General features: G+C 37.4%; 1 protein-coding gene across 1 annotated transcript in view; it reads right to left on the bottom strand.

The window, feature by feature from the left end:
- The window catches only part of Pappa2 (pappalysin 2), a 249,125-nt gene that overhangs the window by 134,883 nt on the left and 99,872 nt on the right, over positions 1–14,370 (bottom strand). The window contains exons 9-11 of the mRNA XM_050135420.1: positions 11,339–11,430; positions 7,949–8,142; positions 5,020–5,166 (exon numbers count right to left, since the gene is read on the bottom strand). Of these exons, the coding sequence (XP_049991377.1) occupies positions 5,020–5,166; positions 7,949–8,142; positions 11,339–11,430 (433 nt within the window). The remainder of the gene's footprint in view (positions 1–5,019; positions 5,167–7,948; positions 8,143–11,338; positions 11,431–14,370) is intronic.

Genomic DNA, 14,370 nt, shown 5'->3' with positions numbered 1-14,370 from the left:
GCCTAGTTGAACTGGTGAGCTCAGGTCTAGTTAGGGACTCTCTATATAAATAAATTAATGTGAAGAGGGACTGAAGAGGACATACTGACACTAACCAATATATGGTCTCCACATACATAAGCACATGTATGCATGTGCACTTACATATATGAGCATACACATGGGCATGTATACACACAGAGACATACATGTGCATTTTGTCATTTGTAAGACTTTTAGCCTTGATTGTCAACTTGCTTAGATTGAAGAACTTAGATTAAAACAGGCCACTGCATTTGTCTGTGAGGATCCTTCCACTGAGGACTGACTGAGAAGAAAAGACTTGCCCTGAACTGGAATTACATCGTCCCATGTGCTGGAGCACTAAGAGTCTCAAAGACAAAGCAGGAAGAGGCTGGTGCCATAGACATTCTCTTCTGCTTCCTGACTGTGTGTGAACTGTTCTACCACCCTCTCTGTCCACTCCAAGATGGACCCAAACCTCTGAATCTAGATCCAAAATGAACTCTTCTTCCATTAGGCTGTCTACATGAAGCATTTTGTCACAGTAGCAAAAGCTTGAATAACGCGGTGCTGAAATACGACAAACAGTCATGAGTATCTTTAGTAGTAACTTAGAAACGTGGTGTAGAGCAGGGGTTAGCACATTGCAGTCTGTGGGCCAATCCTGACCCACTTCCTATTTCCATATGGCTGTGATTTAAGACACATATTTTTTTCAAATAGCTGAAAATAAAAACAAACATAATATGAAAAGTATGTAAAATTAGAAGTTCTGTTTAAAAAAACAATTTATACTTTCTACCTACATATTAATAGCCATGCTAAACAGTTATGATATGGATTGTGGTCATATCATAAACCTGAAGTATTTTATAACTGGTTCTTCATAGAAACTATTCCCAACTCCTATTATGGAAAGAGAAGACCACAGTCTTTGGTATATACTGGATTTGAATTATAATCCTATCTATACTTTTACCAGTTACACCATCTAAATGCTTAGCATCTCTGAATTTTAAAATAACCATTTAAAAGTGTATATAATAAATGCTATGTGGAATTACATAGATTACAGTTTAACAAGTGTGTTTTTCCCTGTTTGCATGGCGTTAGGGGTACTCATTTGAAATCTAACCAATTAAATACACATTGCATGTTCTTAGAGACTCATGTTCAGTGTTTAGCTAGTTATACCAAACAAAGAAAGGAAATAAATTATGGTGAACAGGCTTTAGGTTTGGGCAGAAAGGATTTCCAGGCAGTGGTCCATGGTTTATAGCTGATGTGAAGACTCTGGTTTTTAAAATACTGTGAACATGCAGTGGTTTCTGTTAGGATTGCTAACCAGTCCAGCCTAAGTGAGATCATTTCAAACCGGAGACACTTTAGAACCACAGAAACAAACATGAGCATACGATTTTGCATATGGTGTCTAGCTCCCTAGGAACCAAACAAGTGTCTATGGAGTGTCTGCATCTCAAATGGTTGCATTTGTTTCCTACATAACTTAGATTCAAAGTGCTTTCTTAAAGAAATCACGCTTTCTGGGACTCACCTGCTCCTGCATGTAAGTTTACAAAACGTGCTGAATTAATCCTCCCACCCAGATTCACTGATACACAGTCTTTCAAAACTTTAGAAGAACTGCAACCAAACAAGGGAGGGCACCTTTCGTTCATCTCCACTTGTGTTCTTGCTTTCTTCCTATTGCTTCTTTGCTCTATGCATTACCAGTGCTCAGTTCTGGGTTTGGCATACTACAGGTGCTTAATAAATGCTAGTGGAATGAGTAACAGAGTGGGGGGGCATTCATGAGATTATTGTCAAGATGTGAGCATATGGTTTCCTAACTACCATTTTATCCTTTAGTGATGTAGAAAAAGCACTTCAAATCATGGATGCTTTCTTCATCTGTGAAATAGAAAAACATCTCTCCTGTCACTCACAGAGATATGTGAGAATACCAGCAAAAAGCATAAAAATATGCATTGTATAAACCATAAATGACTTTAAAATGTGTTTTTCATTGTAAACAATGTAGACGACTTATATTATATACTCTGTAAAAAATTTTTTCTGTTCTTGTTCTATTGGCTGAAGATTAGAATAAAGAAAATCAAGAGAATATTACCTCAGTAAAACTGGCTAAAATGACAGAACTTTTATTTTGGCAAGTAGCATGTAAGTGAATGAAAGATTTTGGAAATAAGTTTTCAAAACTAATGTTTTCCAGTACTGTTGTTTTTCACTTATGCAATAAATTTGTCTCTGATTCACTGCATACAAATCATATCTGTGTATCAAATCAAGATTAAATTATACTAAAATGAAAAGTAAAGGGCCAGAAATTCTGCCGTGCTTGGAAAATGTTTTGTTTAATGTAGCTTATTTTCAAAATACTCTTCCTAATTTACTTGGTACCATATGGGTTCATGAAATCAAATTTTACTAGACACTTTACACACTAATATAACATTTGATTTGATTTTGTTGTATAATATGGAGGCTCTTCTTCTAGATTAGCTGTTGAGCAGGACTAGACTACAAGCCTAAACTACAAGAGGCAGCTAACTGATGGGTATTAACAGTTTCAGGTGGAGATTTCTGTTTCTGGATATAATGGAGTAGCTTATAGTCAAAAAAGAAGTTTGCTCTGGCAAGATGACTTTAAAAATACAAATTAAGTAAGATGAAGATGATGTTTGAGAACAAAAAAATCTGTCAGGACTCAAGACTCAACATCTCCAAAGGAAATAAATCACATTAAATGAAATCAGACATTCTGTGCCTCAGAAATAGTCTTAACATCCAAAGCAGTGCAAAGTAACAGTATAAATGAAGCAAAGACTGTCCAGAGACAGGCTCAAACCCTGGAGGGTCCTTGGCAGGCACATACTGCTGAGGCCATGGAAGTTAGAGACTTTCAAAGTAGAGGGCCCAATTTAAGCTTTGCAAGGGGAATTTCTTAGAACAAAGAAAAAACTGAAGAAATTAGATTAGTACTCACAGAAATAAGAACAGAGGTTCTAGTCTTTCAAATTGTTTACTTAATTGAGGTAATATTTCCTGAATCTTTATACATATTCCAATAAAGCTATCTCAAAATAAAGACAGTATCAGCCAATATCTCTCCAAGGTGTTCAGCGTCTGATATTCAGTTAAAGTTTCACTCATTGTGATAGAAGAGAGAATCCAGTGAGTGAGAAAAGATCGCCCGCATAAAACAGTTCGGGTCACTAAAGAGACTGATGGTTTCAAGTACACATTAAAGTGATTCTGATAAGTATGTTTTAAAATACACTGTAAGAAGGAATATGTCAAAAAACATAGGAATATACAAAGATTAAATAAACTTTACTAGAGATAAAAACACATTTTAGTTAAGAAGATAATTTATAAGAAAGATATAGGAATTTGAAGAAATATGGCAATTTCCAATGTGCATACTACAAATGATGGTCATTAAATTAGTTTAACTAAAACTACTGACTCATCAATGTGACTCAAGTCAAGTTGATACAATATATTAATAGCAACTGAATAAACATTTCACTGCCAATCTTGTAACAACAACCAAAAAACTCCACACTAGTAATATGTTTGAATTTTGACCAATTGACTAATCCCATCATTGCTAAAGTCATGACTTTAATGTGACTTAATAATGTTAATCTCTTAGTGACTAGAACTATTTCATATTGATGAAACATTTCCTCTTTACACTCACTGCCTGAATGAAGCTTTGATTTGGGTTACACACACAATACACATGGGATTTCAACTTTTCCCCAGTGACAAACACATGTGAAAATCTGCCAGGATGGATGATCAAAAGAAGTCAACAAGATGAAAACGCAGCACAGAAACATGATAGCGCTGGAAGCGAAACCTGACCAGTGGACAAATGGTGTTGTGGAAGAGGAAACCAGCTCTAAGAATGGTGGGGGTTCAAGAGTGCAGACTCGCAGGCAGAGGATTGCAGTGGAGTGCAGTGGAGGGAATGTAGCTTTGACCAAAAGAACAAGACTTCCTAGAGGAGCCATTGTCAAGAAAAAAGTTCATACTAAAGAACCTCACTGGGATATTTCATGTCACCAAAGAGTGAGGAATAGTTTTTCAGGAACTGGTCTATGGTTATCAGCATAAGCAAGGCATAACAAATTCACCAAGTCATAAAAACACACCAGCTCTGTCATAGAAGTCACATAAGAAAATGGAGAGTCTTTAAGTCTTACACTACGTGATTTTAAGGTTGAATAAAATTTTAGTTCTTAAAAATGTACTAATATTCCCAAAAACATATAATCTAGTAGAACAAAATGCAGAATTAATAAATAAAAGATAGAGTCAACACATAAGCCAACACATGCATACTGCTGCTGGTTCTGACAAAAGTGACGTGCAGCAAAGAGGATCTAAGTTGGATCAGATTGGTTCTGGATCTACTGAACATCCACGGGGCAGACTGTGAGTCTACCTCACACGATGCATGTGAAACCTTGATATCCCTTACCAGCACCGCATAAGCTGTTTGCGGTGTTGCATACCTGTCATCCTAACACTCGGGAGGTGGAGTAAGAAGATCAGGAGCTCAAGGTCATAGTTTGAGGACAGCTTGGGCTGCATGAGACCCTATCTTAAGTAACAAATTTGCAAAAGAAATCTGTGTCAATAGAAGCAAAACTACAAGATATGTTTGTGATGCAACACACAAAAAAGCCTTGTGACAGTGACATTAAAAGCCCTATTTCTTGATTTCTATGGCAACTATGGTATTTGAGCTACCCATTTCTAATTTTTCATGCCATGGTACATGTTATTTCCCTAGAGTGATTACTTGTATAGAAGTCCAAACGTCAAAGAAAATCAATTTTAAATAAATTTAAGATGTAAATACTTTGAGATAACAGAAAGAAAAACTCTAATAAAACAGTCAAATGTCCCATTTTACCCATACACATGCACACAAATGTATCCCTATTTACAGGTTTACAAATAGATATTTGGCTCACTTACTTCGAGCCAAATCTCGTTGTCTTTCTGCAGGCTATCTTCAGACTGCACATTGCCTTCATTCTGGGCTCTCTTCAAACTGAAGACACAGGGAAACCATCCAGAAAGTAGATGGTGGGGGGATGAGTCTGGATGATGCATAGTACAATTCTGAAAAGCAATTTCAGTCCCAAATTAAGTCTGGAGTGCAGGAGGTAAATAAAATCGGACGCTCTCTGGCACAGAGCCGACTTTTCTGCCTAACGACCAGCCACACAGTTAGATACAGAATGCAGAAGTTAGAATGTAGGAAAACCCAAATTCATGTAGAAGAATTTCTCAAGGCTGTAACCCTCAAGATGTATCTTGGGAGATGGTTGAAGGGGAGGGGAGACACAGGTAAGGGAGCAGAGAAAAATGTAGAGCTCAATAAAAATCAATTAAAAAAAAATGTATCTTCCTAGGGCAGAAAACACACAGGACAACTCTCTGCCCACCATCAGCATGGAGTCTTGCCCAAAGAATTATTCTGGCGTACTTCAGGGGACTGATCCAATAATTCACTTTGCAAGTCTTTTCAGGGTGATGGTTAGGTCCTTATCAATCAGCATCAACTGGCCTAAGAGGGAAGCTACTGAGTCACACAGGCTGGGAGCACTTGGCTGGTTAGAAACCCTAAGAAGCAGAATTTCAGGAAATGTCTCCTCCTTCATTTAGAGAAGACATTTAGGCTAGACTAAAAGCCACTTCAGAGAGCTGTCGTGAACTCAGAATTGCCAACTTTTCTGGCTTTTTGTCACTGGGCACCAGAATTCTAAGGAGAAAGAAGCCAAGACTTGGCAAAGAGTGTGGCACAAGAGGCTAGTTGCTTCATTGTATCTTGCCCATCACCTTTTTATTAACGAACACCAACTTTGTTCAAAGTTATCCAGTTATGTAATGTTCATTTCCTCAAGGTTAGCCACAAATAGGGGTGATTAAGAAGACCATAAGATAGATGAAAATCTACAGTATGGAGTGTCCAGAAAATTTGCTTTTTTCACAATAAACATGAACAAACACTTAGTTGGCATACACCAACTTCCCTTTGACCTGCTTTCCACTTCTTCTTCTTCTTCTCTTAAAAGCTGGTTGCAAGATTCTGGGAGCCTAACTCAGTGTCAGAATATTTGCTGACTGTGCAAGGCTCTGAAACCCCACTAACACACACACACACACACACACACACAATGCTGACTTCATGCTTACAGAGGCAGCAACTATGTTCACAGCAATAAAAAGAAAAACTACAAACAAAGAATGGAAATGCTGGAATCTAGACACTTGCATCTTTGATAAGACACCCGAGACAGGCACCTTGATTAGCTTCCTCTACCCACTCAGAAAGGCTTCCTCAAAGCAGGGGTTTATAATACACTTATTTCATCCTGGCCTACAATACTCAGAGGGCTGCTAGCTTTTACTTCTGTAGACATCTTGCCCATTGTTACAATGGATGGAAGAGTCTATTTGGCAATGAAAGCATCTGGAATGGTACCCAAAGAACCAACTGCCCTTGATCTTGTCTTTAGTGTTCAACCTCAGTTCAACAATGCTATCAGAATAGCCTCTTAGAGTCTTCTCAAGATCTCCCACTATGTTGGCAGCTGGTCAGGGGGAAAGAGTCACCTGATTTACTAACTACTAACTTTGGCATTCCTTCAATACTAACTTAAATCAAGTCATACTTTTACATTTTATATATATTTAAAATTTCAATTAACTCTACACTGGCCTGTTAAATGTAAAGATAGTAACAAATAAAAATCCATAGTGGGGGGCTGGAGAGATGGCTCAGTGGTTAAGAGCACTGACTGCTCTTTCAGAGGTCCTGAGTTCAATTCCCAGCAACCACATGGTGGCTCACAGCCATCTATCATGAGACCTGTCGCCCCCTTCTGGCTTGCGGGCACACAGGGAAGGAATGCTGTACACATAATAAATATATATAATATATATAATATATATTTATTTAATAATAAAATAAATATATATTTAATATATATACATACATATATATTTAAAAAATCCATAGTGGTCAAGTGACTTCTACATAGTCATGTAATAACAGTAATACTAGTGGATCCAGCTGTCCAATTCAAACTTTCTGATTTCTTGTTGCTGCTTTTGATCATTTTACACTACATCATGCAACACATAGAGTCCAAATATAGTTTATAACAGCTGCAAGTCTATGCTAAACTTTGAGATGCTTGGATATGCCTTGAGTTATTGAATAAAAGTTGTTGAGATCAAGTAGTGTGCATGTGAATCACAGGATTTTATGACTAATCTAGGTTTTCAGCTAACACTATCTTGTTCTTGTTGGGGAATATTATCTTCAGGTGTGTGGCTTTTGTTTCTGCTGCATTTGATTAACTGTGAAGCTGTGATTCTTTGCCTGTCTAAAACACCTGACGTTCTAATAAAGAGATAAACAGCCAATAGCGAGGCAGAAGAAAGGATAAGTGGGGCTAGCAGGCAGAGTATAAAAGGAAAAACAAGGCGAGAAAGAAGAGTCACAGAATGAGGAGAGGAAGATGTCAGGAGCCAGCCACCTAGCTACACAGCAAGCCATGGAGAAAGAAGGAAAAAAAGGTCTACAGAAATAGAGAAAGATAAAAAAAAAAAACCAGAGGCAACAGGTAATTGGGATAATTTAAGACAAGAAAGGCTGGCAAGAAACAAGCCACATTACGGCTGGGCATTCGTAAGTAATAATAAGCCTCCATGTGTGATTTATTTGGGAGCTGGGTGGTGGGCACCCCCCAAAAAAAGCCAAAAGAGTAAAACATCCCACAACATGTTCTGATCACAGTGAGGGCAAAATTGAATGCTAACATCTTGACTAAAATGTAAGATCCCTAAACACTGAGGGCCAGCCAGGACTCCATTACAATCTGTCTTCACTTACCATTGAATGAGGTTCTCCTGTTACCAGAGAAGCAGGACACTTCTTCTTGTCTTCGTGGTAGGAATATGCCTGGGTAGCCCACTGGTCCAAGTGTCCTTCAGGAGTATGGAGGCCACAGTCTATGATGCTGGTTTCCTTCTCAAAAGGTTCACAAATCCCATCTCCCTCATACCTGTAGCAAAGGCTTGGCTCTCCTGCCAAGAAATATATATGACATTTGAGGGATTTTTTATGTCTTTGGAGAAATGTAGTATGGTTGTTCCTACCAATTATTCTTTAGTCCAGTAAAGACAATCCTATGATGACCAGGGTGCACAGTACTCACCAAAACATCAACCACAAATTATGATTTTTTTTAAAAAATTACTCTTATCACTGAGACATTTTTCTCTGAGCACAAAACTGCTCAGAAACTGTAAGAAACTGTGCTGCAAAGACTCCAGGTCTTATAGGCATCAGGTCTCTCAGCTTAGGGCAATCATAAGGTTTGTAGCTTTGTTGTTATTATTATTGCTTGTTTTATAAATGAGATAGGCATGTCTAAATGAGTTTGTGTAACTTAAGAAGTGACCCTCACAAACTGTGGGGCTTGGTTTGAGTGAGACTTAGACAATCTAGGCCCATCCCTCTTTCAGCCTTGTACCCTGTACCACCTATACTGAAACAGAGCAGACAAACAAAACAAGAATATTTGCAGGCAACTATTGGAGGTGGAAGATGAGTTTGGATATGCTGAGCAAGTCCCATTCGTCCACACAGGGCAGTTCCTACTAGGTGAACAGCATTGCTCCTTTGTGACTGGCTTCCTTCCTTGTAGAAAGCTGAGGTACACTTATAAAACCATCTGTGAAATTCTACCAAAGTGTAGGACAATTAGTGTTAATAGCACAACCCAATTTCTCATTTCTACTTAAAGAAACAGGACACTGAAATAGAATCATGATTCAAAACAAATCCACACTATCCAGCACTGACTCAGTAAAACCATTTCTACGATTTATTATTCTTATAGCATGCTTTTTCATTTTTTCCTCTTCACAGAAACCCCACAAGAATATTCTGGTAGTTTGTCAGCTGCTCACCAATATAGTTATTGTTTTCCTTAATAACTGTTTCATATGTAAGACCCTTCCATGGTAAATCTGCTGCTTCATGCCAGTGTAAGCCACCCACTACAGGACATGGTTCTGAGCCCATTTAAGACTTTCATCTGTAGTCTATCAAATTTGTGGCACCCTCTCCCTCTCAGCATGTGTGTATTGGAAGCAACATTCCCAGCAGAGCAAGTGCTCTCTCTCTCTCTCTCTCTCTCTCTCTCTCTCTCTCTCTCTCTCTCTCTCTCTCTGCCTTTGTTATTATTTATGACAATGATATACATAGATAATATATTTTCTATTTATAACTCAGGGACTGCTCCTTCTTATTTCTTGTCTTTTTTTCTTTTAGCCACAGAACAAAAAAAAATATGTATTTTTGCAATTCCACAAGAAAATAATAGAACAATTTAAAATCGCGTTTCCAATGGTTCCTTCCAATCTAATATTTTGAAAAGCAATGGGGTAAAATCATACACTTAGCATATGATAAATGTATTCATCAAAACAGATGTCTAATAGTGGAATATACCACATCAATTTAACCCAGTCAATAACTTAAACACAAGCTTAAATATAGTACTTAAGTATAGTTAAAGTAATTGAGATATAGTCTTACTGGTGTTAGAGGCTGGGAAAATATGAGTTGAAGGATCAGATGTGATAGGAACAGCATGGATGCTGTTCTTAAGTTAAAAGCTACTCGAGCTGCATTGGAGAAGGTACGGTGTTCGGAGAATGTGTGTTTATTTTCAGTATATGACCACTGTGTGGCTACGAAGAAGAAATGATACAAACAGAGTTGGCATTAACAAATACTTGTGCACAAAAGAGGGGGTCGATTGGTTCGGTGCACTCCGCACAGCCAGACCACATCTGGGGGATTGGATTCCTTTCTGGGCATCGACCAAACAAAGCGTGCCAGGTTGGGGTAAATAGGAAAGGTCTGGAAACCTAATCACATGCGGGGATGTTTGGATTGGAAAGAAGAATAGTGAAGAGGCATTTCAAATATCTGAATGGAAGTCAAATAAAACAGGAAAGAATGTATCCTCTGAAGCGCTGGAGCAAGAAAACCTCACTTGATTGAAGAGAAGGAAAGTGAAGTTTCAGGGCCGGCTTGGCAGGGGCTTTGTGTGCCTCTAGATGAGTCACTAAGATGGTCTGAGACTCAGTTTACAAACTGAAAACTGGGAGAAGGAAAAATTTAACAGGTAAGACCATTGTTAAATAGAATTGTCTGTTCTGAGTACATTTTTCATTGCCGGAATTACGTAAGCAAACGCTGCATGCCCATATGTCAGGATTGGGTAGAAGAGACATCTCTAAAAGCGAAGCTGGATTCTAAGTCAATCCTGCCCTGTACACCTGGGAGGGAAAAATCTAGGAGATGTCAGTGTTCCATAAGTACTAAATATAAAATGTGATACTACTTAATACATGGTACACAGCAGATGGGTGCATAGCTAGACAGAAGGACAGATAGGTGATATGAAGCTTTGGCTGTGGAGGACAGAAGCATCTGTATGCTTATGTAGTAGTTGGCACCATGATAAGTTTTACGCACTGTGATACACTGCAGCGTCTTAAGAATTAAGGTCCCTGAAGTTGTTTTAAATGCACTGCTACTTAAAACAACTTTGGTATGGGGGTCCTACTCTAGACAGTCATCTCAGTGATTGGGAAGGGAAGTAGTCTACCTCTAAAACACCTGTTCATGGATGCGTTCATCATAACTAGGGCGAGCCTTGTGTGCTACCTCTCATGCCAAGGGTTTAGATATGAAGTCATCTAGTTATAACTGATAACCACTCATTCCCCAGGACAGAAAACACCAGGATCCCCTGCTGGCCTCTATGATCTCACCTATTAAACACAGACTTCAAAAGATATCTTGTTTCTACATGGGCTTCGATTATTTCTTGACCCTAAATTGTAGGTAGAATGTACATTATTTCTTGTTTATCTGACATGTTGGCATATGTGTGAGGACTCGAGAGAATGTCCTAGTAACATCAAGCTAGGGACCAGTATAATCTGTTTATCATGAAATTCTAGATCTGCTCACCTTTGGCTCAAATTCTACCTAGCACTTTCAGGTAAATAAATGAAAAGAAGTCACTTAAGCCTTTTGTACCTCCAATTAGTTTCTTCATGGTTAAAGTGAGAAATTAATGGCTATATATGTAGCATTTGGTGTTATGGCTTTATTAGTAAGCCACAAGACACTAAGAATTCACGCAGCAATACACTGATATATTTCTAAACATAAGACACACCCCCCCCCTGGACTCACCCACGCAGTTAAAGCCTTCCTCCATTGCACACACTCTAGAGCACCCGTCTCCATTCAACAGGTCTCCATCGTCACACGTTTCTCCAATACTCCTAGAAATATACATTGAAGGCACACATAAAATGACGTTTCTCTCTCAGATATCATTAATCCGTTTAAGCTCCTCATTGTGCTTTAAAAATCTAAAGTTGTACAAAAAGCAAATACTTAATAATTTACAGAAAATATTAAAAATAAATATTTAAAGTAGATGGGAGTTTAGCAAAATGGTAGATTAGCTAGGTCAGTGGGTTGTAGGAATTCCTAGAAATCAAGTGTATTGTGGCACAGGAACATCTGGGAGAACCTTGTGGGAGACTCAAGAGTGTGCCTGGCAGGATCTTCACCAGACCTGTGACAAGTGGGGGTTTGGAAAGAGCTGGTTTGTAGCTTTCAATTCTGCTTAATTTATTTATTAGCTCTAGTAATTTACCAAAACATAGCATTACAATATGGTAATAACTAATTATAGGAAATAGAAATCAAAAAATGATCCATTTACAATGTAAATTATAAAACAAGGATGAAAGAAGTAGAGTAGGACAACATATACAAACATACACACACACACACACATACACTAAAGGTTAATATGTAATCTTGAAATCCCACTCCTGGTTATATCCAAAAGAAATCTAATTAGTAAATCAAAGACACATATGTACTACAATGTTCATTGCAGCATTATTCAAAATAGCTAAGAGATGGAAACCACCTAAGTGTCAGTCACCTGGTGGATGGAGAAAAATAATGTAACATATATATTATAGAATTTATCCTGCCTCAAAGGAAAATAAAATTCAGTTGTTTGGGACAGCATGCATAAAACTGGAAATCATTATACTGAGTAAAATTAAGTAGATACACAAAGAGAAGTATCCTGTGATCTTGTTCGTATTGTGGATACATAAAGCTGATCTCAGACACATTGAAAGTAGAATGGTGGCTAACAGAAATTGAGGAGACCAGAGAAAAGGGAGTGACGAGGAAAGGTTTGTTGATGTGTTCTGAGTTATAATTATATAGGAGCAAGTCCTGGCATGCTTTCGCTCAATGGAATGACTAAAACAAATATGTGTAGAAAAATTCAAGAAGCTAGAAAAGAGAATTTGAAATGTTTTTACTGGAAGAGTGTGATATATGAAGAGATGAATATGTTTAACCTGCTTAAATATCATACAATGTAACAAAAACATCAAATGGGATTGTGTGCAATTTTAACTGTTTTAACATAAAAGAATTTAATACATTTAATTTAAAACCACTGGCGATTTTAAACAGTAGCTGATTTTCCTGGGAACAGAGGAACACAATACTCTAGAGAAAAATAGAACAGCCCAAGTCAGCCTTGGATATACAAAAAGACCCTCCTTACAAAACAAAGCCAACAAAACAGAAATAGTTAATTGGTGAGGTCTGCTAATCTGCATCATTTTATTTTCTATTCATTTCATCATTTTTTTTCATTTAATCATTTTTCCTTATGCAGATGAAGTTATAAAAGTTAGAATTTTGTAGAGTTGAATCTCTTGTTTACATAAAACTAAGCTTCAAGAAGCATGGCTTGTGACTGTCTTCAATGGTGCAACCAGGGTTCAAGTTATGGTTTTTATTTCCTGCTACCACCTAGTGGCAGATACCATATATTACAGGGAAAATGAAAAATCTTTTTTTTAAAAAAAAAAAAAAACAATTTTTTTTAAATTTTACATATCAATTCCAAGTGTCATTTTTAATCATTAGTTGATGAGGAAATGTGGGATAAGGTACGTAAGTTAGTCTACAATAATATTTCTTTCATAAAGCCTGTTATGGAAACAAACAAACAAAAAACCCTGCAGTTGAAACTCCCATGAAAAAAATTAAGATTTGGCTACTGTAAAGTGGTTACGAGTTACAATTTTTCTCCTTTACTTTTTAATATGTTCAATAGCTCCATATACAGAGAAATTTGGAATCCTAAAAAATTGTCAGACCCAGGATATCACAAATAGCTCCAATCATTATTCAAAGGTAACTATGTGGATGGATTAAGGATGAGTTAGACATGAGAATGTTTATAAATAAATTAAAACTATGGTACAGATGCAAAAACATAGTAATCATATTTTAAGTTGTCAGATGAAACTGGAGACAGGAATAAAAACATAGGAAACATAGCTGAAGAAATTATGAGGGGATGGTAGTGTGGCTGAGTAATGGAATACTAGCCCAACTTATGGAAAGCCTGTTTTCAATCTTCAGAACTGAAAAAAAAAGAGTTTTAAAAAATTTTACATTCCTTTTCTCCCCAAACTATACTATACATGCATATGATACATCTATGTCATAGAATTTTGAATAATCTTTTTAAGATTTATTTATTTCTAACTTACATGCATGTTTTGCCAGGAATATGTCTGAGCACCTAATACCCATAGAGGCCTAAAGAGAGTGTCAGATCCCCTGGAACTGAAGTTAGGAACAGCTGTGAGCCAGTTTATGGGTTCTAGGACTTGAACCCAAGTCCTCTGGAAGAGTATCTAGTGCTCTTAACCACCGAGCCATCTCTCTAGCCCCTTTACATTCTTTTCATACAAAGGCAATATGGTTCATCTTAGGTGCCTAATCTATTGTGTGATATTTGGGAAGTATTTCAAAACACAATTCTTAGTTTACTCATGTGTAGAAAGAGAATTGGTCTATAAGAGCAGTTCTCAACCTCTGGGCCACAATCTCTTTGGGTGTCTAATGATCCTATCATAGGCGTTGCCTAAGACCATCAGGAAACACAGATATTTACATTATGTTTCATTACAGTAGCAAAATTACACTTATTAAGTAGCAACAAAAATAATTTTATGGTTGGGAGTCAGCACACCATGAGGAACTGTATTAAAGGGCCACAGCATTAAAAAGGTGGAGAACCCCTGGTCTACACTGATATTTTCCTTCTGGATGGAGAACCACTGGTCTACACTGATGTTTCCCTGGCTGGCTTTTAGGACATAGTC

This window comes from Alexandromys fortis, unplaced genomic scaffold, assembly GCF_014885135.2.
Source record: "Alexandromys fortis isolate MF-2015 unplaced genomic scaffold, M_Fortis_MF-2015_v1.1 scaffold_21, whole genome shotgun sequence".
NCBI lineage: Eukaryota > Metazoa > Chordata > Mammalia > Rodentia > Cricetidae > Alexandromys > Alexandromys fortis.
The sequence above is the reverse complement of the archived record's forward strand: the minus strand, read 5'-3'. Positions and strand labels throughout refer to the sequence as shown.